We start from the raw sequence: 24,952 nt of genomic DNA, 5'->3' as shown, positions 1-24,952 counted from the left end.
ATGGCAAACCACCTCTGAACATCTCTTGCCTTGAAAATCCCACAGGGTCACCATAAGTCAGCTGTGACTTGACGGCTCTTTCCCCCGTCATTGTCCCCTTAACCTCTTCGCAGCTAAACGTAGATTCAGGCAATTGGCAATCCATTCTGAAATGCCTATTAATACCAGGGACATCATAGGATGGAACTCACCTAAGCGTAATGTTATAAAATATGAAATTACTTGAAATGTTGATGTTTTCGCCGGATATCGCTACACAGTTCCATGGAATCTCTTTCTAGAATAAAGAGGTAGTTGATTAATTCCTTGTAAGCGAGAGATTTCTTGCGTCCTGTAAAACGAACAGTGCATTTGTGCCCTGAAACTGGGCTATTTTGTCAGTGTCTTTGACTGCTCATTTTCCTTCATCCTTGACACTTTCTATCTTACTCATGTGTTTGGCTAAAACTGTTGCTCTGTGCTCTTTTTTAAGACACCTGTGTTTCTTTCCGCAGATGCCCACTCAGTTTGTGGAGTCAGTGTTGGAAGTCCACAGTAAATTTGTCCAGCTCATCAGCACCGTTTTGAACGGGGATCAGCGCTTTATGAGTGCCCTTGATAAGGTAATCCTAGTGGGGGAGAAAACGCTACTAACAATTTTTTTTGATAATTGTTTTTGTTTTTCAGTATTAACAGAGAGGAAAAAGAAAAACAAGAACAACAGAGAAGAAGATGAATCTGTTCTCAAAAACATTTTTCAGCACTGAGAGACAGTATAGTTACACAAATAACACTCTGTAAAATCGTAAGCTAACCATGCTTTACATTTTTTTAAAATGAGTAAATTCTAATAAACAGAATGCATTATTGCAGAAGGGACATTGATATGTGATTATTATCTTTAGTTTCTAAAAATCTTTCTTACAAAATATGTGTCCGGCTATCAGATTATCTTTAGTGTAATTACTCATTCAACTTTTCCTTTTTTAACTCTTTTTTCAAAACACTTTCCAATACACTAAAACCTACGCAATTATTAATAGTTTATATACGCCACTTCAACCATATTCACATTTTTCATTGTTAATATTTTTGAGAATAATATTTTCCATTTATCTTGGAATTCTTGAGTTTGTCTCTTATTCAGAGTTTGCGAGCTTTGCCAAAAACTATTAACCATTAATGGTGAGCACAGAATTTGTTCTGTGAATAATTCAGTTAAGTTCACTGATAAAAGATAGTGAACAATAGCAGTGAACTTGACTCTTCTTTACCCTGATTTGAACTGTAGCGAATTGTTTTATTTTTGCTTACTTAGCATGACTCAAGGCATGTTTCAGTTGAATATTTTGAAAACAAATTGCAGCTCAATCCGGGCGGGGGGGATACCCCTCTGGAGCCAGTGCACCCTGCGTTGGCATGGACACCCACTCACTCAGCGCAAGGGGCGAATGCACTGGCGGAGGGGCAACTTACCCGGGCAGCTGGGCACCATGCAGCTCTATGGCTCCTGACCCGAGATCCCTCACCGTCACCCAGGCCACCAGCTCAAAACACTGCCAGCATGGCCGGGGTCTGGGGGCATGGCTGACCTTAGTTGGCCTCCACTGCCCAGCAGGCCCCGTGCACCGGCAGAGAAACACCACAGTTTTCACCCACGGGGGATTTTTCTTTCTTTAACTTTTGGGGGCAGAGCAGCGCCAGAGTCGTGTTGGCCTCTGGATGAGGCTGTAAGAAGGAAATGCATGTTGAAAATAAAAACGTTGTGTTGAAATCTATTGGTATCACAAGTGTGCTTATATATAATTAACATATTTATATTAATGTATTAACCTCATTAACTGAAGCCGAAGGGTCCATAAAGGGCATATCAGCAGTATTTAAAGTGTTACAGAGAGGTGCATTTTTGTCTTCGCCTTTTTTAGTGCCACTTTCAAAAGTTGAGTAGCCCTCCAGAGAAGCATTTGACAGAAGGTAAAATGTGCAGTCCTTTCTCTCATGCACAAGTTCTGAAGTCGGGTCTGACCAGACCGTTAGCTAACTTTGGTAAATCTGACTTTGGTTAGTTTGGCTGAACCTAAGGCACTTGTTAACTGTGGTCTGGGTCTGTCAACCCGTGGTTTAAAAGCGTCACATGATGGACAAACACAGCCATCCCTGTTTAATCATAGCTTGTTCTCTGGTGCTCCCCTTGCCTATGCCATTGCTACAAAGATACCTGGATGAAACCAAAGGCCAAGAAGCCTTCAGTTTCCTCTCCAATCAAGCCATGGTTTTATATTGTGCTGAGCCACATACTACCCTTCAGGCTTCATTCCATTAACCCAACTCCACTTGCAATGTATACAATTCAAACCCTTACAAATGTTCCTTTTTCTGTCTCCCCAACTAGGCTTTGACATCAGTAGTGAATTATAGGGAACCAAAGTCCATCTGCAAAGCACCTGAGTTGGTACGTGACATACATTTTTTAAGCTTTACAATAAAAGCAATAAACTTAGTTCAGGTGATATTTTCCAGTACAGTTTCGGAAAGTAGCTGTGTTGATCTGCAGTGGAACAGTTAAATCTGACGTTAAAAACCACGGTACTAAAAAAACAGTAAGAACCTTTTTAATCTTATGGGTCATTCCACTGCTTACCTAAGAGCATCAGTCCTCAAAGAAATGTCAAGGGGAAATTACAGTGTGAGGTTGGTGACTTTGAGCTAATTCACAAGTTCAGAGCAAAGGACTCCTCCCCCGGGACTGAATAGGGACATAAGATACTTATCTCACCACCACTGCTAATTTTGTGTGCACAAGCATTTCCCATCTGCTCTAACCAAGCTGATCACAATATGCACTGTACTTTTTCATCCTTTACAAGCATTCTTTACAACATCTCTTCCATCCTCTGATTAGGGTAAAAGGACTTGGGCATCTCCATTCCTACTTATGCCTGATGAAGAAGAGTTTAGATTTATATCCCCCCTTTCTTTCCTGTAAGGAGACTCGAAGGGGCTTACAATATTATTTCCCTTCCCCCCCCCCCACAACAAACACCCTGTGAGGTGGGTGGGGCTGAGAGAACACTGAAGAACTGTGACTAGCCCAAGGTCACCTAGTTGGCATGTGTTGGAGTGCACAAGCTAATCTGGTTTATCAGATAAACCACATCTCAAGTAGCAGAGCGGGGAATCAAACCCGGTTCTCCGGATTAGAGTGCACCTGCTCGTAACCACGCTGGCTGAAATGAGCTTTGTTTCTCAAAAGCTTATTTCCTAAAACTCTTCTTGGTCACTAAGGTGCTAATTGTGCAGCATAGTTTCTCGAAGGCCTACCAAGGCCAGTTTGTCTGAGAGGCCAGTATTAAAGCAGGATGGGATCTAGTGACCCACAAACTGAGTTCTATTTGCAGGTCTATTTCCCTGGGTTCACAGCTGTGTTTTTCTGCAGTCCTAAGGGCCACAGGAACCTCATGGTACTGTGAGTTGTGGTGAATGGAACCACATCTGAAATGTAACTCAATGGAAATTGAGTCTCCCCTTCCTTGTTCAAGCATGGACAGATGTGTGTGTGAATCTAGCCCTCATGTTTAGACATATTAAGTTTTTGTAAGGATTACTGAAAGTCTTGAAATGTGCTGTACGTGTTACTAAATGTCACAAGACATCTTTGCTTCAGAAAAGAGGCGCTTATTGTATTAACTGAGCAGCTTGACAAATATTCAATATTCTTTTTAACTTGAGCTGGCCAAGTATTGTGACAACTTGCTTAAAAAATCGGCAAAAGGCATGACGGAAAATGAAGTAGAAGACAAACTTACCAGCTTCATTACTGTTTTCAAATATATTGATGATAAAGACGTTTTCCAAAAGGTAAGAAGCCCTTTTCCAAAGTCACGTTTGTTTTGCCTTTTCTTTTGAGACCAGTTTTTTTTTTTTAATTCCACAAAAATCTGAACTCTTCCTCTTCTTTGGTCTAGTTCTATGCTAGAATGTTGGCGAAACGGCTTATCCATGGCTTGTCCATGTCTATGGACTCCGAAGAAGCTATGATTAACAAATTGAAGGTAATTACAAGCTTGCCGGAACTGTTAAGTCAATTGTACCGCAGCAGCCATGGTTCATGCTTTAAGCATATTACTACATGCTGCTACAAAATGCAGTTTCCGTAAATGTGCTTGAGATCTCTGTCTAAACTTGGTAACCTGCTTTGAATGGGACTAATAAACAGTCCTGCCCTCTCACTGAAAGAAAACAATGCAGTTGGAAGTTGTTGGGTGGAAACAGCGTGCTTTCGCACTATAAAATATTCCCTTGGGGAAAGGAGGCAGCTGGCAAGAGGAGGGAACTGCGAGGAGGAGGTGATGGTCAACGTGTGCAGCAAGGTGCCCTCTCACCCGCCCCCACCCCCCCACCCCGCCCCCAGCAAGACAGAAAGATGGCCAGAGAGGTGCAGGAAGTGGCCAAGGTAGAGAGGGAGGCCAGCATGGGCCACGCTACTCCCTCAATGCCAGGCTTTAAGCAGCCGCACAGCACTTGGAAGAGAAGGAACTGCTGGCTGGATCTCGCAAGAGATTGGTGTAAGCAGGGCAGGCACAACCACTGTCTTCCCTGCAGAGATTCTCTTTGCAAAAGATGCCCCAGAACTCTCTCACTGCTGTTTCTCTCCAAGTCTGGGCAAGGGGAGCCTCCCACTGTCTTTCCCTACCCCTGGTCTCTCTTCATTCCACCTCTTCGGCTCAGGACTCCCTGTGCCTCCGTCACTCTCTCCCCAGCCACTAGCACCACACACACCCTGTCCCTTCTCCTGGGCTGCTGGGAGGCTGGATCACTTGGCATTGTTCTTGGCAGGGTCTCTCAGGTACCCACCACACCGGTAGCACTCTGCTCTCAGGGTGGGAGGGGGGCTCATCTGGGGAGGTGCAGTGCCCAGGGTGAGCTCGGGCACTGTTGTAGCTAGGTACACCTCTGGATGTCCCCTATATTCTGGTTGTTAGCTGATGAAAGGCCGTCATGTTAGAGCTCAGCCAGCAGATGGTGCCAAGATGCTTTGAGTTGGCAGCTGCAGGTGCCTGAGACTGTATCCGTTTCAGTCCAAAGCTGTGTCCAGATAGGCACAGCAGAGCTTCCATTGCCTGGGGTTCATTTCCTACCTAGTAGAAACTATGGAGACATGGTTGCATGCCCTCTTTGCGTCACTGTCGTTGGTCTTAACAAACAGCATAACGTGGCATTTCTTTCTGGGTTTTTACTTTTGAACAATGTGGCCATAAGCAGCCCGGTGGAACTTCTGCCATGGTTTTTACAAGTTTCAATAGTGCTTGGAGCAATATCTGAGAGAAACCAAAGTTTTCAACCTGCTCTACATCAATGCATATGTGGCTGTCTCACGTACTACTGACTCATAATAATAATTCTTCTTCTTCTTCTTCTTCTTCTTCTTCTTCTTCTTCTTCTTCTTCTTCTTCTTCTTCTTCTTCTTCTTCTTCTTCTTCTTCTTCTTATTATTATTATTATTATTATTATTATTATTATTATTATTAATTCTATTTGATAAACCGCCCTACCCCCGAAGGGCTCAGGGCGGTGTACAACAACAAACAACAACACAGTAAAACAAATCGAATAGTCCCAGTTAAAAATAATACAAAACCTTACAACTATAGCAGCAGTAACCTTCAGTAAATAATTAATGAATTAATTAATAACAGGGGACGTCTGGCATCACACCCCAGTGATCAAACCCTGGGAGGGAGGGGGTTGGCAGATGATCAAATATATAGCCAGTGATATTACTTAAGATGAAAAACACAGTTTCTTACCCCAATGCCTAGAGGAAATTATTTTTCTACTACTATAAAAGATGTTTTTCACTATTGCTACTTTTAAAAAGGAAATAAAACCAGTCAATGATAATTGCTACATGACTACCCTCACCCCATGCTGGAACAGCTTTAAAGTTTTTTCTTTTTAAAAATTAACAAAAAGAAGGCTGTGTTTTTACCCACCCACTGTTACGCAATTTTTTGAACCTAATGACTCAATTTTGATAAACATAATGCATTGCCTTAACTTCACAATTTTGTTTGTTTTTCCCAGCAAGCCTGTGGTTATGAGTTCACTAGCAAGCTTCATCGAATGTACACAGATATGAGCGTTAGTGCTGACCTGAACAACAAATTCAACAACTTCATAAAAAATCAAGACACCGTTGTAGATCTGGGAATTAGTTTCCAGATATATGTTCTTCAGGTATTGAAGATGCCTGTGTGTTTGTGTTGCTGTTGTATGATGTACAGTAATGAAATAGTTTTGTGTAAAGTTGTATGTAATGTTTAAACCGAGCACTTCGAACCAACACTCAAGTACTTGAAAGCAAGTCCCAGATATTTCAGTAGTACTTATTTTGAAGCAAGCATGTTTCGTACAAAAGCTTTACATTTTTGCAGGCAGGCAACACAAATACTTCTCAAATAAAGCATACCTGTTTCAACCATGCATAGCTTAATAAGTTTATAGTACCTTCCATTTTTGTCCCGTGGTTGTTGGGGCGGTAAGTTAGTTTCTGTCCAGAGCCAATTTGATGTAGGAATTAGATTGTTGGATTGGGGGGAGTCCCCAGGATTGAATCCCCACTGTGCTACGAGTGAGTTTGTCACAGCCTAGCTTACTCCCACAGGGTGGTGGCTGTGAGGATAAAATGGAGAAGGGGTGAATGATGTTGTAAGCCTCTTTGGCTCCTCACTAAAAAGAAAAGTCATGCATGCATGTATAAATAAATAAATAAATAAATAAATAAATAAAATATATAATTGAATAGCCAGTAAAAGAACAGGAGATGGCAGGGTTGTGAACCTCCAACATGCTGACTTTACCAGCTTCAGCATTGGTGCCACACAACCAATCCATCCATCCAGCCGTGAAAGCCTTCGACAATACATAAAGAAAGCCCAAGTGCAGGAAGGAAGAGGGATAATGTAATAAATACTCTGGGGAAAGGACTGAGAGAGGGAAAAACAAACACTGGACTTGTCCGCACAATTCATTTAAAACATTTTGAGGCCCGGAAATAAAACACTTCCTCTGTGGAGTTCCATCTATCTGAGCACTTCCATGAGCTCAAGGCTCAATGTACGTCTCACCAGTTCCAGGTGGGCTAATGGGAACATTCAGTCTGAACCAGAGGTTTACCTTTGGTGGCTTGGAATACTGAGCTAACTGCATCTGGAACCTTCTGTGTATTAATGCTGCTGGTTTCCTCTCCCGTCCCCTCCCCAAGCTTTTATCCCTTGGGCCCCTTCTGCACATGCAGAATAGTGCACATTCAATCCCACTTTCACAATTGTTTGCAAGTGGATTTTGCTATTCCACACAGTAAAATCCAGCGTTAAAGTGGGTTGAAAGTGCATTATTCTGCATGTGCGGAAGGGGCCTTGGAGCAGTTGAGTAAATGGAAATAACTGTAAACCTTCAAAAGCATTCTGACCGATTCCCTTAAAAGTTTCAGCCAAAGTCAGTCTGATGCCTAGAAATCTATTAGTGGCTATTTTGTTTTTAAAAGGATTAGCAGCAGGTACTATAATCATGCAGAGCATTTAACTTTTCTCTATACATCATTTTCCGTGTTGTATTTATTTTGGTACTTGCTGTTGGCTCCGTTGATTGGTTTCTGTCTTTTTATTAGAAATAGCGGTTTCAGGAAGATAACTGAAGCTGGGAAAATAGTGCAGGGAAGAAGAGGCTAGTTCCCCTGGCCCAGATCCAGCACACCAGCATTTGCAAATGCATCTAACAAAAGTTCATTTGAAAGGTTCCTATGTGTGCTTCATAATTTGGAACGAGGATCCTGTGAAGAGTTTGGGTCTAACTGGGCTGTCGTGGCTTTGGAATGTTTGAAAACGACAGCTTTTTGTGCACTTCCTTTGAAAAAGAATTTTATTGCATTGTAATATATTTCTGTGCTTCTTTTCCAGGCTGGCGCATGGCCCTTAACTCAGGCGCCTTCATCTACGTTTGCCATTCCTCAGGAACTGGAAAAAAGTGTACAGATGGTAGGTTAGTAGGAGATTTCTTGCAGATTTGATAACTGTCTAAAGATGGGATTTAGCATGCTGCACCTGGCCATATGGCTACATAAAAATCGTTAACTTTGCACATTACGTCATAGTAATTGGAACCCAGGTTAGCTTTGGATGGCCTTGTCTTCCTGAAGGCGTGAATGGTAGGACTGTGGTCATTTCCAAATACGGTAGCATTAATTTCCTGTTGTGAAGTAGGAAAGCTGTGGCATTGAATGCAGCCCCCTAATTACAAATTGCCACAGATTCAATGCTTAAAGTAGATTTAATGCTTATTTTCTTCAAGTGTCCCCAAAAAGACACACATACACACACAGAGAGAGAATGACTACATTGTCTATTTGGAATTATGCTGGCTCTGACATGAGGAGCCAAGGAATCTTTCTGAGATGAGGCATTTACTACAGGTTTTTCCTCAATGACTTATTGGAAAATAGTTGCCTCGTTAAATTAGCCACAGTAGTACTAACACAGAAACAAGTTAACCTTTCTAACACAGAAACAAGTTAACCTTATTTATTCACCCAGGAAAGATTGTTCATCCTTGATTTCCTGACCAACAGAAAAATGCAATCTCCACTTCCCCTCCTGAGCCCAATTTTGGATGCTCTGGACTGTTTTTGATTGCCTTTCAAAATCATGCCCCCCAGCTTTCTTCAGTACCCCATTCTGCTAGCCAAACTGAATGCTTAAGATTTTTGTGCACTAATCCAGGAAAAGCATTCCTCGAAAGAGAAATGTCTGTATGCGTTTATCTTTCACCATCTGGCCTTCATCTGTGACAGATGGAGGTCTATTCCTAAAATCCAGTCTGACACTTTAAAATTGCTCCACATTTTAACAAGTTTTTTTTCTCAATACCCATAAAACCGTCAGATCACATATTTGAATTGGCTGCAAATTAGACGTTTCATGTTCAATGATATACCAGTGTTCCTTGGAAAGGTGTATAGTTGATGATTTTCTGTATAACAAAAAGAAAAGCTTACTCTTTATATAATTTAGAGTGTTTAGGTGAGGTCTATCTGATTCTGCTAAGAGAGTGTCCTTCAAAAAGGTTGAATTCATATTTCATCATATTTGAACCTAATCTGCTTTGATCTGTGTTCTTTCTTTTTTAAAAATAAAAGGTAACATACAAGTTTATCATTCCACCACTGGGTTATTTTTCTCTTGTCACAGATTGTTTTCCCTCCTCACAATTATCCATGTTCTTTATGAACTTCCTGTGGAATACATGATTTCTAAGGAGGGCCCATCTCAACAGAACAAAGAGATCTTTTATGTCTACTGTGTAATTAACAGCATTGACTTTAGAATTCATATGTCGTTTATGCTTTTTGTTTTTCTCTAGCAACTCTTGCTAATCATGATGAGCTTACAGTTGCATTAGTGAAGGCTGTAAGACATTTTCCCCCTAATGCTCATTGTTACCTCAGACTGGGTGAAATCTTGCTCTGACCCCTGTGCTCTTTTTGCTGAGTGGGGGGCGGGGCGGGACTTTTCCTTAAAGAGCTTGTTTTGGGTCTGCTCTATCTCTGCATCCTCATGCTCATTTTAGCATCATATCCGTTGTTCTCAAGGACCACTTACAGTCCTCCTGTGCACTTGAAAAGGGAACCTCTTGCTCCAGCTTTGTCACAGCAGAGAAAGAAGCCATTGAATGGCCTGTTCTGTTTCCAAGTGACAAGTTAAATTGAAAAGAATCCTCTATGTTCTGTACACTTCAGATCTTAGAATATTCTGGTTGGGTCCTGTAGATCTGGGCTTAGCTTCCTTTCAGGTATCTGAGGAAGTATATCTGTCTGCCTGTAAATTGCTGAGGGCACACTCAGCTTATGGGACAAACCTGTCTCCTAAGGGACCTCTCCTGGTTTCCCCCCCCCCCCCCCCTCCCCGGATGCTCCCAAATTTGCTTTTAGCTTTCCACATTAAATAAAGACACACTTTGACTCTTCGTTGTCTTTTCTCTGTTACTTGCCTAATTTTTGCCTAATGGTAGATTAAACGTAAATGGGAACCTTCTGTTCCTTATTTGTGAGGTATTTCTTTTTTTCATGGAGCCACCCACCAGTCTATAAGTTCTTCTTTGGTCTTAGGCTGTTGCTATCAAATGTGGATGCTTTAGACTAGGGGTGGCCAACCTATGGTGCGCCAGATAATCATGGACTACAATTCCCATCAGCCCTTGCCAGCATGGCCAATTGGTCATGCTGGCAGGAGCTGATGGGAACTGTAGTCCATAAACATCTGGAGCACCATAGGTTGGCCACCCCTGCTTTAGACTCTGCAAAAATGGAATCTGCTGGGAGTATGAAGTCCTCTCTGCCTTTATAGGCTGGGGCCTGGATTCCAAGAGTGTTCTAAATAGCTACCTCGGTTGTAACACCTATTCCCAGGACATCCCAGCAGTGCCAGGATTGTTGGCTTGTATTTCTAAGAAGACCAGTTGGCAACTGAGGAATCAACCAACCCATAAAAGCTGCTGCAAAGGTGTAAAGATCCTGACCTTGTCCCCTTGTTATGACCCCCTTTGTGAGGTGATTCCTTCATCCTGATTTGTACCCTGTTGAGTGTTTTTGTTAGAGTCTCGCTGTGGAATGGAAAACACCACAGCTGCAGATTTATAGATCTCCTCACAAATCCCCAGAGATGCATAGCAAAGTGGTGACCAAATCTAAAAGTAGATAGAAGATTACTATGTTCAAAGAATGCCAAGGTACGGTAGTTTCAGTGACCAGTGGATTTTAATTGTGCAGAACTTGTAATGTATTCTTCGAAAAGCTGGTCACTTTTTTCAGTTTTCTGTACAGACAGTAGGTGATGGAGGTGTCACCCTCTTCACATGGAACAGAGATCCCAAACGTAGCCTACCCTGCCTCTTGATTATCTGGCCTTGCCTTGCGCTCCCTAAATCCAGCCTTTAGGAACAGAAGCAGAGGAGAGACAAATCCAGCAGCAGGGCTGCTATTTCTAGTTTTTACTATTGTTCTATTCGGGCTTCCCGAATTTATTTGCATTGCCGGGGCTGGGGCTGCAGCATGGATTGGGCGGTCAGCATCCCTGAAATGTGAATCGTGTGCTGTCCAGCATTTAACAGGAAGACTTGTTAAATGAGCAGGTTTCATAGAACAACAGGGAGAAAACCATACTCATGAAACATTCCTGTAAAGTCTAAAGAGATGTGTGTAACAGATTTCTCTCTGTGATACACCTCTGGAGATGCCAGCCACAGATGCAGGCGAAATGTTAGGAACAAGATTTACCAGACCACGGCTACACAGCCAGGAAAACCCACCACAACCAGTCTAATGAGATGTGTTGCCATGTTTTGAAGTGCTGCGGCATTTCCGTTTCTGACATTATGGAGAATCCCACATCCTTATGCCACTAGAGTGTAAGAGGTCTGTGTGCATCTCCTAGGTCGCAATCCATCCTTCATTCTTTGTGTGATGTCCATTATGTGTGCAGAATTGGAATTATAGCAGTGGCCTTCATGAGAGCTTTAAGATTGCGCTGTTTTAAATGTATTATTTTCATTGGCAATTTGCTTTCTAAATCCTGTTTTGTTCTTCATTTCCTCGGATCAATAAATAAATGTGCTTAGAATTTTGCCTTTTTTATTCTGAGCTGGCTTCACGCTGACTTCAAAGTGGGGAGAGGGGACTCTGAAATTGCAAGTCTCCTGAGCTTTTTCGCCTTTGAAATATTACGGCAGCCATGGGGAGCGGCCAAATAAATTCTAATCCTCAAGGACTGAAAATTAAATTACCCTGGTTTCTTTGCTATCATTTTAATAATCTCTATTTTTTAGCTATCAGTTTAATTTAATGAAACATTAATGCAAGTTTGAGCCATGATGACCCCATCTTAATGTGAAAGCTCTGAAACACATTTTTGGTACTATAACTGAAATGGCCAATTAAGATATGGTGTGCATTTGGGCCTAAAAATGTATGGCAGACATGGTGGTGTTTGTTTTTAAATATGTGAATAATTAGCAAGTGTTAACACTGTGATTAATTTTATATATTAGCATTACGTGGCTCATCCCTACACGTTGATAAAATCCAAAATGATCTCAGTTTTGCTGCATTATTAAAGATTCCATGGAAGCACAAAGTCTCACATTTGATTTAACTTTCTCTCATTTGATTTAGCTCTTTGAAAGTTCTAAGTTGATAGGTGTTCCCTGAACTTGTACTAGGCTTTCTCCTAAAACCTCTAGGTCAACAATGGAGAAGACCAGAAGATATGAGCCTTTGCATTTTTATGCTCTTCTTTCAAATAATGAAATTCAGAGACCTTTTGTAGGTCGGTCAGTCACGGCCTCCTTGAGAGCTCAGTAGCAGTTTTTGAACTCCTACTTCCAAGGGGCTTGAAAACTAGGGAACCAAACCCTAATGTACTATCTGTTCTGGTGACCTTTTGCTGTCTCCCAAGAGAGGCCCAGTGTGACTCTCAAAGTTACTGGCACACATATAATTAGACTTTCTGGCAGTCACTGTCAAGTCCAGTCATTTAAAAACTTTAAAAGAGCTGTAACCCTCCTGCCCTTGTTTCTGAGTCACCTGGGGGCAAGTCCCAGCTTTACTATGATGTTTTATGTGGCATTGGGGAAGTCCTCTTCTTTAGCCATTTAACCTCAGGTCACTTTTGTAAGGTGGGGATGAAAGTGACCAGCCTGGCTGGGTAGCAGTTCTGTCTTTTTGTTAAAGGGAAACCTACCTTTAAATACAATGGCACTCCAAATCATTTTGAAAGCCGCTGTGCTTTAGTAGATGATGAAGAAGATTTCTGCCAAATTATTGTACAAGTTAATTGCATTTCAAGTGTTGCCTTTGCGTATCCCTCCATCCAAAAGGCTTAGGGCTGGTTGGAGAAACAAAGCTATGTGGAAGTGCAGTGGTTCGAGAGCTAGATTTAACTTGGAGAGTACAATTTTTTAAAGCGCTTGGATGTGGAAATTCCTGTTCAGCTGTGAGGCCCCCTGTTCTCCTTGAGCAACCTCGCAGTTCAGCATATCAAACCTATTCTGAGAACAAATTATGGTGGTACCACAAAGTGTTGTGAACACTGAAAAGTGCTATAGAAATGCATTTTTAGTAGATATAATGCTTTGCTGATATATATGAATATTATGTCTGTATCCAAAAATGAACACTCTTCCTTGATACCATAAAGGTGTGTTTTGTTTCATTTTGTTTCTAGTATTTTAAGTGTCATTGCCTCTCGGGAGTCTCCAGAATTGGTGTAATGAGGATTTTGAACTTTGTTAATCCAGGCTATTGCATCTGTATAAAGGATTTCCCAATGTTCAATGCATTTCTCTCCCCCCCCCCTCCTCCCGCTATTGAGAATTGTAATTCTAATTTTTTGCATATTGGGTGCCTAAAATCTGAATTAATCAGAACTGTCTTGAGATATTTGGCTGAAGACATGAACTCTGGAAATATTTGACTGAAGAATGATTTTGTTTTACAGTTTGAATTATTTTACAGTCAGCATTTCAGTGGGAGGAAACTTACCTGGTTACATTACCTCTGCACAGGTAAAAATAAGCGTGTGCATGTTTCTTTTACCTTATGAAAAGTCTATGCAACATACATTAGTGTTCGTTTTTGCTGATTGAAAGCTCTTCATTCTTGGAAGTTTTGTAGGTTAAAATATTCTTGAATTAAAATAATCCTCTCTTACACAGCTAAGTATGTTTTCCTGATTATTTCAATTCGGTATCTTAATTTTAGCTCTTTTGATTCTTACTTGTAAGATTTAATGCCCTTCAGATAACATCTTTACTGGGTATTTTGCAAAAAAACAACACCCAGTTGAATAACACAGCTTGAAGAAAAAATATATTTTGGGGAACAAATTAAGGTTAAGGATTTAAGGTGCTTGACTTAGGGTGCTGTGTGGTTTCCGGGCTGTATGGCCGTGTTCTAGCAGCATTCTCTCCTGACGTTTCGCCTGCATCTGTGGCTGGCATGAAGATGCCAGCCACAGATGCAATATCAGGAAATTCTGACCATGGTAACACAAGCTCGATCGGCCGTGAAAGCCTTCAACAGTGCTTGACTTAGTTTGGTCTTGTGTAATGGTTGGAGTTTAAGATCGCTGAGCTAATAGGTGACCACTGTGAAAGTATGTATTAAAAGAACCAGATGTATCAAAATATTCAAATGAGGATACTTGGGTGCAGTTATTACAGTCCTGTCAATGGCATAAAGGGAACCTCTGCAACCAAAAGAAACATGTTTTATGCAAAAAAAAAAAAACCCAACCCCCAAACCATCACTTTCTTTTGTTGAGATGACTGGAAAAGATACTCTTAACTGTACTTCTATAGCACTTGTCAGTTTTCAGGGTGCTTTGCCACTCTTAGCCCATTTCTCTTCCCAACAGTCTTGCAAAGTAGACTAGATCACAGTTTCTTCTCCATTCGGCTGGACTTTGGGCTGCTTCCTGCCTGCCTTGACGGCAAACAACAGATGCCATGTCTTATTTTTAATATGCTAGTGATGGTACTTGTTAAACTGGCAACGTCAGTGGAGTGCTGGCTTCTTGGTAGAGCCTGTTGCTTTGCCTGGGTGAAGTTCCAGGTGTAGTCCCTGCAAGCTCCAGGAAAAGGGACTCTTGTGGAAGGTATCAGGCAAAGACCTCTCTCTGCCCAAGACTCGACAGGTTCTGTTTATCATAGTGGAAGCTGCCAAGGTTCATGGATTCATTGGTCATGCTCCATGAGATTGCTTCATACGTTCCTATGTAATGTAGTGTTTAAAATGTGCGATTAATTTGCAGGTGAGGTAAAAATGAATTACCTGTGCAAACCGTATGTAGCCATGGTTACCACATACCAAATGGCAGTGCTGCTCGCCTTCAACAATAGCGAAACTGTCAGTTACAAGGAACTTCAAGACAGTACGCAGATGAATGAGAAAGAACTGACGAAGACGATCAAGTCGTTACTGGATGTCAAAATGATCAACCATGACTCGGACAAAGTAAGTCACAGAAAGGGGCATGGAACATTTTCTTGCTAGAATGTCTTTGTTTGCTCCTTATGTGCGTTTTGGTGGGCTTCTTTTAGGGAGGAAACCTATTTTTGTAGGGTTGGAATCCTGTTTCCTGAGAGCTAGGGAAATAGGAATGCTGTATTGGAAATTTGTTTTTGTTCTGAATTTTTTGTTTTTCTTTTTACTTTCATTGGGTTTCAACGAAAAAGTGGCCGGCAAAGAATCGCATGAGTATACACATGCCTCAGATGTATTTTTGAGTTTGTGCTTCTGAAACATCATGTGGAAGACTGCTTTTGAAGTTCAAAAGTAGTTTGGGATATCGCTAATTGAGCCTTCCAAGGCAAGAAATTCCATAATCTTGGTGCCACCACTGAAGAGGCCCTGTTGCCACCTGACAGACTCATGACACACTAAGTGGTACCTCATTTAGAAAGTCTCCACATCCCTTTTGGTTGATATTCGAGATGGTGGTTCTTTAGATGTCTGTGCCCTGAAAGGTCCACTACCTTGAGACAAATCCAACACTTTGAATTGCAGCCAACAACAAAAGTTAGCCTATGGAGGTAGCACATTAGGATAATTACTAACGATATTTACTCCAGTGAAAGTTTAGGTTGTTTTCTACATACGTCATTTAAAAAAAGAGAGAGAGGGGTTCATCATATGTTTGCATTTAAGATACACCTTCATCCAGAAAATTGGGGAAAAATTGGATGTATAACTTTTTTTAGGGGAGTCATCTTACTTTTGCGATCATCTTCCTTTCAAGCAAATAGAGCATGCATTCCCAACAGTGAGTTCCAGGAAGTAATTGGGCAGTGGTAATTTTGATCAGCTGAAGTTTGAGAACTTTTCAAAGGCATTCTCATATAGTGTGTATTACAGAAGTCCCATCTTGATGCTAAAAGGGAATGTGTTACTAGCCTGGTGATATTTCTTCAGAAAGCATTGCACCTGGAGGACCAGTCAAAGCTAATGAAAGTTATTCCTGCCTGCTGCTGCCACCTGACCATCCATGAGCAAGGCTGGGTCAAGAGCTGTCCCTCAGTGGTGCACCTGGACCTTCAGGGAGAATGCAATTAACCCCTATAACAGTAGAACCCCCAATCAACAACACATTCATCTTGTCTTGGATTGGGTTGGTTCATTCTCATCAGCCCATCATTGCCTTCAGAGGTATAGTGTTGGCCCTCTATAGCCCACTTCTGAGAGTTTGAGCTGTGTCTCACCTGCAAATCAACGATACTGCAACCTCTTAATGGCAACCTCTTAATGGCTTAATGGCTTTATGTGGATTTGAAAAACACAGAGGAGGAAGTCTTGTAGGGTTCAGAAGACTAGTGGTCACAGCACTGAACTAAAAACCCCAAGTTCTCAATCTTCTGTGGCTTACCCTCCAAGAAAGACCAGATCCACCACAATTTATTACTATTACCATCTCCAATCCACTTGAGAAAGGTGTAGATCATTGGTTGAGGCGGCCAAGGTAGTTTGTGTAATATACCCAGAAAACAAATCAGTAGAGTTTTTAAAAAAATAATTTGATGCAAGAAGCCTAGAGAATATTCTTAACTTTTCTCAGGAGATTTTTTAAATTTACTTCACAATCCTAACACAAAATTGATACATATGTCCTAATTATTTTCCATTATTAATATATATGGTATTTTATTTTGCTAACAGTTTTGGTTCACCCCATCTCAGCGCAACCATGTTAAGTGTCGTGAACTGTTATTACATCAGAGTCATTTTAAACATATATGCGAATAGACTAATTTGACTAAAATAATTCAGGCTCGCCAAACTGAGCAAGAGGTAATATGTTTACTTTTCAACAGAGGAGATGCGTGCCATATGCAATTTTTCAAGCAAGCTGTTCAGTCTTCTTGAGAAATCTACTGGCTGCCAATTTGTTTGGCCCGATTTGTTTGTGTGTGTGTGTGTGAAGTGCATATGCTTTTCTTATTGCAGGAAGATGTCGAGGCAGAATCTACTTTTTCATTAAATATGAGCTTCAGCAGTAAACGAACAAAATTTAAAATCACTACATCCATGCAAAAAGACACGCCGCAGGCAAGTATTGTCAACATCTACAATGTAATTTAGGTTGAAGCACCACACGTGTCTCTAAACTGAGATTAATTTCTATGGCGACTGATGACAAAATGTTTCAGGGCTGACAAGGAAAAGTCATGGAAGGCAAAAGTGGGAACGCTTTAAAACTTGCCATTTCCACTCTATCAAGAGAGTATTTATGCTATTCTGTAGCTAAACTCCAGCCATGAAAATAACCTTGATCCATATTGTATGGCGAAAATTAGGTTAAAAGTTTTCCGATTAAATGAAACCCAAGACAGTAATGGCATATAAGTATGTAGTTCTTCCCATCCCCAGCTGTTGAACTTGTGTTCTAGAGCAGGGGTCGGCAACCTGCGGCTCTCCAGATGTTCATGGCCTACCATTTCCATCAGCCCCTTCCAATTGGCCATGCTGGCAGGGGCTGATGGGAATTGTAGTCCATGAACATCTGGAGAGCCACAGGTTGCAGACTCCTGTTCTAGAGTCTTTGAAAGTAAACTGGGGGCGATGGAGAAAAACAGCTTGTTTTGTATGTGCTTGGGCATGCAGGGGAGGTGTCTTTTGCTTTAACAGCTAGGTTGTTATCTGAACTAAGGACTGGGACTTAAAATCGAAGTGTAGACTGTTCATGATTATATGTAAGGAATTATTTGGGTCTCCTCCCATCTGTTTCATTTTCTGATTGACTTCATTAAGACTTCTCAAAAAGGCCATGTGTGAGTGGTTCAAATATTAGCAGCTACATTCAGATATTTTCGTCTCTCTTGCAGCTCTTTTGACCATATTTTTTAATATCTCCACGTCTGTGTCTTGTTTCTCTTTCTGCGGTTCACCGTTCATTTGCTCAGGAACATCACGTTTACTGTCGCAAAATGTTACATTCCACTAATATTATTCACAGTACTTGGTTATGTCTTGAATACACACTGAGGAATTGTTGTTCTCCCCTTTAAGCAATTGTAGCGCCGTTGATAATACAGTGAAGAACTATTATTCAGTTTTTCATTCGATAAGCAATTCTAAACTTCAAATTTGAGGTTTCATCTATTGCACAAAAGAAACCACACTGTCCAGTATGCAGTGTTAGGCTACTTCTTAGTTAAATATGCCTGAGTATTCACTTAAGACCTTTTGTGCTAAAAAGAAACTGCTTGATTTATGATGTGATAATTAAGTAAACCCAAATTGACTATTTGTCTGTTAAGCTACTGAAAGAAAATTGCAATGCTTTCTGGTAGTACATTGATTTGGGGAGAGTTTGAGTTCCTCCCTCCCAGGCTTGATTTCAGCATGCTGCTGGCAAAACCATTTTCCCATGGGATTCTGCATCCACATGACATCTCATTTAAATCAGCCTGCTAATTGTGCAAAGCAAATGCATATGCTTAGCACAGAAGTGCAGTACCCACTTGGGCATGCTACGTACGTGTAGCCACTTTGCGTGGATTCTGAGCCAGTTCTAAAGTAGCACAACTGCAAAGTTCCACAGCAAGTCCTTTTGTTTCTACAGATTCTCGTTCGCTTCAGGCCCAAATCTCACTAAATCTCACTAATAACTTCTTTCTATTATTATAACTTCTTAATTATTATAACTTTGTAACTAGGGTCTTGAGCTCAGACTATCATTCCTTTCAATCAGAAGTGTCACAATAAATAATGCGATAATTAAAGCTTATCATACTTTAGTTGTTACTCCACAGGTCTCTCAAGTAGTTGTAAAGTAAGTGAAGTCACTGTTGAAAAGCCGGTTTCAAAGCCAGATTCTAAAAAATATTACAGACTCCAAGATTCCATTCGGCTCACAGTAGGATCTTCCTCTGGCAAAAAATCTCAACCCGTGGAATGCATCTTTTTCTATCCAAAGGGGCCCCTTGCCTTGTAGGAAGACTTTGCCAAATAGCAGAACAGAACCTTTATGTTGAGTCCACTGGGTCAGGAACAGTTTGTGAAAAGGGCTTTTTATTTGTGCTCTCATTGCAGAAAGAAATGGAGTAAGGAAAGTATTACTCTTGCATTGTGCCCAAAAAAGTCACAAAAAAGGAGTTTTATTCAACTAGCCCTGAATTTTACTTCATATGTTTAACCGTTGTGATCTGCCTAGAGTCTCAAGATAAAATATGTATTTATTAGAATTTCCTGCAACTTAGAATTGATGTTAGATCAGCACAGCCACAAAGCCTTACGAAGGGCTTAGGCAGCTGTCCAGATGCAAGCACCCCAGTTTACCCACTGAATTAGTACATTCTCTTGGGCTACTTGTCATTCTCTTGCTATTGTTCATACCCTTCAGGAAATGGAGCAAACCAGAAGTGCTGTAGATGAAGATAGGAAAATGTACCTTCAAGCTGCTATAGTCCGTATCATGAAGGCGCGAAAACTTCTCCGACACAACGCTCTTATTCAGGAGGTAAGCATGTTATCATCCTAGCACTCTACACAGGAAAAAAGAACGAGGGGTAAGGGAGAGCAGGTTTTTTCCGATCTTAACAAGTTTTGTGATAAGATTCATTGGAGGATCGCAAGCAGAAGCTTTTCTGGCTAATCTGGAGAACCGGGTTTGATTCCCCATTCTTCCACCTGAGTGGCAGAGGCTTGTCTGGTGAACCAGATGTATTTCCGCATTCCTACATTCCTGCTGGGTGACCTTGGGCTAGTCACAGTTCTCTCAGAACTCTCTCAACCCCACCTACCTTATAAGGTGTCTGTTGTAAGGAGAGGAAGGGAAAGGAGCTTGTAGGCCACCTGGAGTCTCCTTACAGGAGAGAAAGGTGGGATATAAATCCAAATTCTTCTTCTGCTTCTTTGCTCTTCTTAGTCTTGGTGGGAGTATTTCTGCTTAAGAGCTCCTGACTAAGCTTATCATGAAATCCGCTCGGATCTAAACAGTCAAATAAACTGCTCCCCCTTGCTCCTTTTTTCCTTCTGCCTGCCAGTGTGGCCTTATTTCCTCCCACTTGATTCAGACGTCATGCCGTGGAGACAGAACTGTGCAGAATTTCACTAAAGCATGTGTTACTTCAGCTATAGCTTAGCCTGGTTAATGTCCCTTGAAGGCCTGCTGTAGTAATTGGTTTCTACTTTTAGAAACATGATGATGAGGTGTACAGTTTGATACAAAGTGCTCTATTTCCATCCTTCGTGGCTCAGCAAATGAACACCTTATCACACCAAAAGGGTTTCCTAATGCATCTTGGGGGGGGGGGGGTGCTTGGATTTCGGGCAACTCTCCAAGAGACACAGATGCTATAACTGCTTAGTGTAGCTTTGTCACACGGACTCGGTTCACATGCAAGTCTGGGCTTGTTCATAGAAGCACCTTGCACAGAGGTATACAGGTGTGTGCCAGGTAACAGTTGGAAAAAGCAGGTAACAGTTTCAGCAGCACACTTTCCAGCAGCATCCATCATAGAATTTGCTCCAGTACCCTGTCACACTTCCATTCATATGAGAGAGCTTTAGCCTGTTTACATATAGAGGGGGGAAATATGGTATGAACTGGCCCCTGCTTCAGAGCAGGGGTCTGCAACCTGCGGCTCTCCAGATGTTCATGGACAACAATTCCCATCAGCCCCTGCCACCATGGCCAATCGGCATGACTTCTGCTTCAGAGGAAACGTCTTCTGAAAAATAGGCACAGGCTTTCCTTCTGAAATCTTTGAACCTCCCTTTTGATGAGATGGTGTTTGACCCCGCACATGCTTTCTCTTTCTCTCACGCAGGTAATTAGCCAATCAAGAGCTAGGTTTAACCCAAGCATCAGCATGATTAAGAAGTGTATTGAAGTTCTGATAGACAAACAGTACATTGAACGGAGCCAGGCCTCAGCAGACGAATACAGCTACGTAGCATGAGGTTGAGTACCCTGCAGGTATGGTTGTGCGGAGATCATTGCTGTCACTGCTTGGTGTGTCCTGTGGGGGAAAAAAAAGCAGGCCTGTTGTGCCTCCATCATTGGTCACTTGGCAGCCCCTGTTTTTTCTGCTGTTTACAACATCACCAGTGCCACGTCATGAGCGTCAGATGAAAGAGAGAGAAAAAAAAGCCTATAGATATTCCAAGCTCGTGTCATTATGACATTTCTTAAAAACTTTACTAAAAGAGAATGAGTGAAGTCTTGCTGAAATGTGGAAATTTTTGGTTGGGTACTATGCTTCCCCCCTCCCCTCCATCTCCCGCCCCCTCCCCCCACGTTTGCAGTTGATGTTTTTTAATGTATCTTAAAAGACAAAAGTTAAAAACAGACTAAATATTGTAATATGGCAGATAACATAATAATTGTATCTACATTAAAATGTACAAAGAAGAACATGATACTGCTGCTTGTCAAATAAATAAATGGAATATCTTGTGGTGGCTTGATTTAATTGGGAAGCGGATCGTCTTGAAAATGGCTGGGTCGAAGGCATCCCAGATGCTGTGTGCGTTGACGGCAGGTAAGTCTCGTTTGCTGGATGAGGGTCTATTGTCAGGTGAATGGATGCAGGATTGCAGCCTTCGGACTGGTGCAAGTGGGTGCCTTGTGAGGACGTGTAGGAGGAAGGAAGGATTGATAACACCTGACAGCTGAGTGGGATCTGGACTGAGCTTCTGTCCTATCCATTATTGCAGGCATTTAAGCGTGGGTGTGGCCAGAAGCATGACCCTTAGCTGACTGCCTTAAGGAGAGGCTATGTTTTGCTTGGAGAATTTGTGAAAGTTGTGTGCAACTGCTTGCCTGCCCCGATAATTGGTTTTATTGTAAACAAACAGTGAGTCCGTAAGGGGAAAGTATGTGTTCTTGGCTGAGCCGGAGGTTTGCAAATTACTAGGAAAATAGGACATTGTAAAATTCCCCAAGCAATCTTACAAGTTTTAACTTGAGAACAATGCCATCCTCAGTGCAGGCAAGGCTGAAACCAAATATGAATAGAGGGCAGTTCTTTTGAGTGTGTCTTTGCGTGTCCTGCCTTGGGTTTTCCCACTCTACTGGGTTATTCCAATCCTGTGTGCTGTGCTCTTTTTTTTCAGGACCAAATACCTTTATAGGCTATCCCTGTGTGTTGATCTGAGGGAAATATTAATTAACTGAAGTATAAGGCTATTAACCAAGCTGGTCCTCATCTTTGTACTTGGTAGCTGAGGTAATAATCTAAATTGCTCTCCACAGTAGAGAAAAAGGCAACATATTCATTGCACAGTTAACCTCATTTTACTGGGATGCTGTTGCTGTGTTTCCTGAGCCTGGCAATTGTAGTCATTTCTAGATAGACCCAGTCATGAAACAGCTACCAGTGTGTCAATTGAGCAAAAATGGTTCCACCTAAAAAACTGATTCTTTGCTTATTTCTGGGTGCACATTGTTTCTGCATGTACATTGTCTATGGTCCAATACAGTGGCAGTGGCCCAATAAGGAAGAGTACAAGAGTAATCTTAGCTGTAGAAGAAATTATGGGCCATGGAGAAACCAGTTATCTACCTCAGAGGCGTAGCTCCAAGGGGGCGGGGGGGGGATGCACGACACACCGGGCGCGCGCCCCTGTGGGGGTGTGGCGGAAGTGTTCCGGTGCAGGAGGGGCGTTCCAGGGAGGGGCGGGGACGGAGGATGCACCAGTGCACTGGGTGTTTTCCCTCCTTGCTACACCTCTGATCTACCTTCCAACCAGCTTTCATTGCTTTACCAGCCGTGAAAAAGAGCTGCACTGCAGGAGAGTATGTGCCATGTAATGGTTAAGAGCAGCAAACTCTAATCTTCAGAACTGGCTTTGCTTCCCCACTCTTCCTCATAAGCAGCAGACTCAAATCTGGTGAACTGAGTTTGTTTCCCCACTCTTTCACATGAAGCCCGTTGGGTGACCTTGGGCCAGACACAGTTCTCTCAGAACTCTTTGTTCTGGTCCATGACTGCAATTAATACATCTATTCAAATCTCAGAACTCTCAAGCCTCACGTATGTCACAAGATGTCTGTTGTGCGTGGGGGTGGGGGAGGTGATTGTAAGCCGCTTTGAGACTCCATAAAGGTAGAGAAAATTAAGGTATAAAAACCAGCTCTTTCTCCTTCTAGAATAGAGTATAAATAGGGCACTGGGGTATGAAGAAGCAGCTGTCTTTCGACCAGTAATGGGGACCCTAGAGATGAAGATTGGCCATCTTCATTTTTCCCCATCCTAAATATTGAGAGGCCTCCACAGTACCACTTTATTGTGGGCTAAATATGAGTTAAATAATATTTGCATTTGGCCTGCAAAAGCAAGTTTGATTTTGAAAAATGGCTCTTGAAACATAAAAATTTCTACTTATGATCGAAAGAAAGAGAAATTGTTACTGCGGTGCATATAAAAATCAGTAAATGCATCATGCACATCTTCACTGTATAACTCAAAGGGCCCCCAAGAAACTGGATAAACAAGTTTCCACTGAATTAATTTAATCTTTTTCAAATTTCCGGCAGTGCTGCTTCTCCCTTCTGGAATAAACACAACATAAATAATCTTCGGCTTTATCACTTCCTAGAAAGGTCTTTTCATCATGTCATCTTCATGAAGCTAAGTATCTCATCAATCAATTTAAGTTGCCTAAATTGCCCCGGTTGTACCCTTAGGAAAGAGAAACTTTTAAAGTTGTTCTCATCTCTGTCTGATAACACACTCAGCTATTGCAATATTTGTTAATAAGCTGCAGTTAGAATGAAGATTTGGAAATGAGAATATGAAATCAAAGTAGTCCTTAGAGAAGGAACAGAAAATGCTTTGCTTTCTGAGACCAGACCAAACACAGAAGGTAGCCATGGACAATAAGACAGAAGCATAGGGTTTAGCAAGAGGTGTCTCGTACTCCTTGGTGTTCTTGTCCATGCTATTTAATATTTACCTGAGACCCTTTAATGAGATAGTTTTGTGATTGGGTCCTATCAATATGCTGACAACAGAGAATTGCATCACATACCACCTGGAATATTGTGTACAGTTCTGGGCACTGCAATTCAAGAAGGATATTGACAAACTGGAACGGGTCCAGAGGAGGGCTACCAAAATGGTCAAAAGGTCTGGAGTCCATGCCCTATGAGGAGCTACTTAGGGAGCTGGGTATGTTTAATTTGGCGAAGAGAAGGTTAAGAGGTGACACGATAGCCATGTTTAGATATTTGAAGGGATGTCATGTTGGTGAGGGAGCAAGCTTGTTTTCTGCAGCTCCAGAGACTAGGAGTAATGGGTTCAAGGTGAAGGAAAAGAGATTCCACCTAAGCATCACGGAAAACTTCCTGACAGTCAGGGCTGTTCGACCGTGGAATGCACTACCTTGGAGTGGGGTGAAGTCTCCTTCATTGGAGGTTTTGGAGGAGGAAGAGAGGCTGGTTGGCCATCTGTCAGGAGTGCTTTGATTGTGTGTTCCTGCTTTGCAGGGTTGGACTTGATGGCCTTTGGGGGTATCTTCCAACACTGTGATTCTACCATAAGCCTCCAGATGCTGTTGTCTCTCATAGACCACTGCTGTGAATTAGTGTCTACAGAAGAATAAAATAGAATCCAAACAGGACACTGGGTTTGCTGATTAGGAAGGCTGGAATTTACAAGAGTCCTTTCCTTGAAAGACTCTGGCCGTTTCCGCACGGCGGCGGAAACGGCTGGGTCGGCGCTTCTTGCGCCGACCTGAAGACACTGGGACCGTCCGCACGGACGGTCCCGGGAAGAGGCAGGCAGCTGGCGCCGCAGAGCACCGGCGCCCGCACGACCCGGCTCGTCCCTGGGCCTCCGGAATTCGCACGCCGCAGGCCTGTTCAGGGATCACATCCCCAGCCCCTGCGCAGCGCCTGCTCGACCGGGCGCAGGGCGGGCG

The 24,952-nt window shown here is 42.1% G+C and overlaps 1 protein-coding gene across 3 annotated transcripts in view; it reads left to right on the top strand.

The window, feature by feature from the left end:
- The window catches only part of CUL2 (cullin 2), a 45,438-nt gene extending 23,955 nt beyond the window's left edge, over positions 1-21,483 (top strand). For all 3 annotated transcript variants that reach the window (XM_048511192.1, XM_048511193.1, XM_048511194.1), the window contains 11 exons: positions 495-602; positions 2,372-2,431; positions 3,709-3,837; positions 3,945-4,031; positions 6,064-6,216; positions 7,938-8,015; positions 13,527-13,593; positions 14,841-15,043; positions 17,030-17,131; positions 19,428-19,544; positions 20,857-21,483. In XM_048511192.1, coding sequence (XP_048367149.1) covers positions 495-602; positions 2,372-2,431; positions 3,709-3,837; positions 3,945-4,031; positions 6,064-6,216; positions 7,938-8,015; positions 13,527-13,593; positions 14,841-15,043; positions 17,030-17,131; positions 19,428-19,544; positions 20,857-20,988 — 1,236 coding nt within the window. In that variant the 3' untranslated portion in view covers positions 20,989-21,483. The remainder of the gene's footprint in view (positions 1-494; positions 603-2,371; positions 2,432-3,708; positions 3,838-3,944; positions 4,032-6,063; positions 6,217-7,937; positions 8,016-13,526; positions 13,594-14,840; positions 15,044-17,029; positions 17,132-19,427; positions 19,545-20,856) is intronic.
- Positions 21,484-24,952: the final 3,469 nt, after the last annotated feature.

This window comes from Sphaerodactylus townsendi, linkage group LG11 (assembly GCF_021028975.2).
Source record: "Sphaerodactylus townsendi isolate TG3544 linkage group LG11, MPM_Stown_v2.3, whole genome shotgun sequence".
NCBI lineage: Eukaryota > Metazoa > Chordata > Lepidosauria > Squamata > Sphaerodactylidae > Sphaerodactylus > Sphaerodactylus townsendi.
The sequence above is the reverse complement of the archived record's forward strand: the minus strand, read 5'-3'. Positions and strand labels throughout refer to the sequence as shown.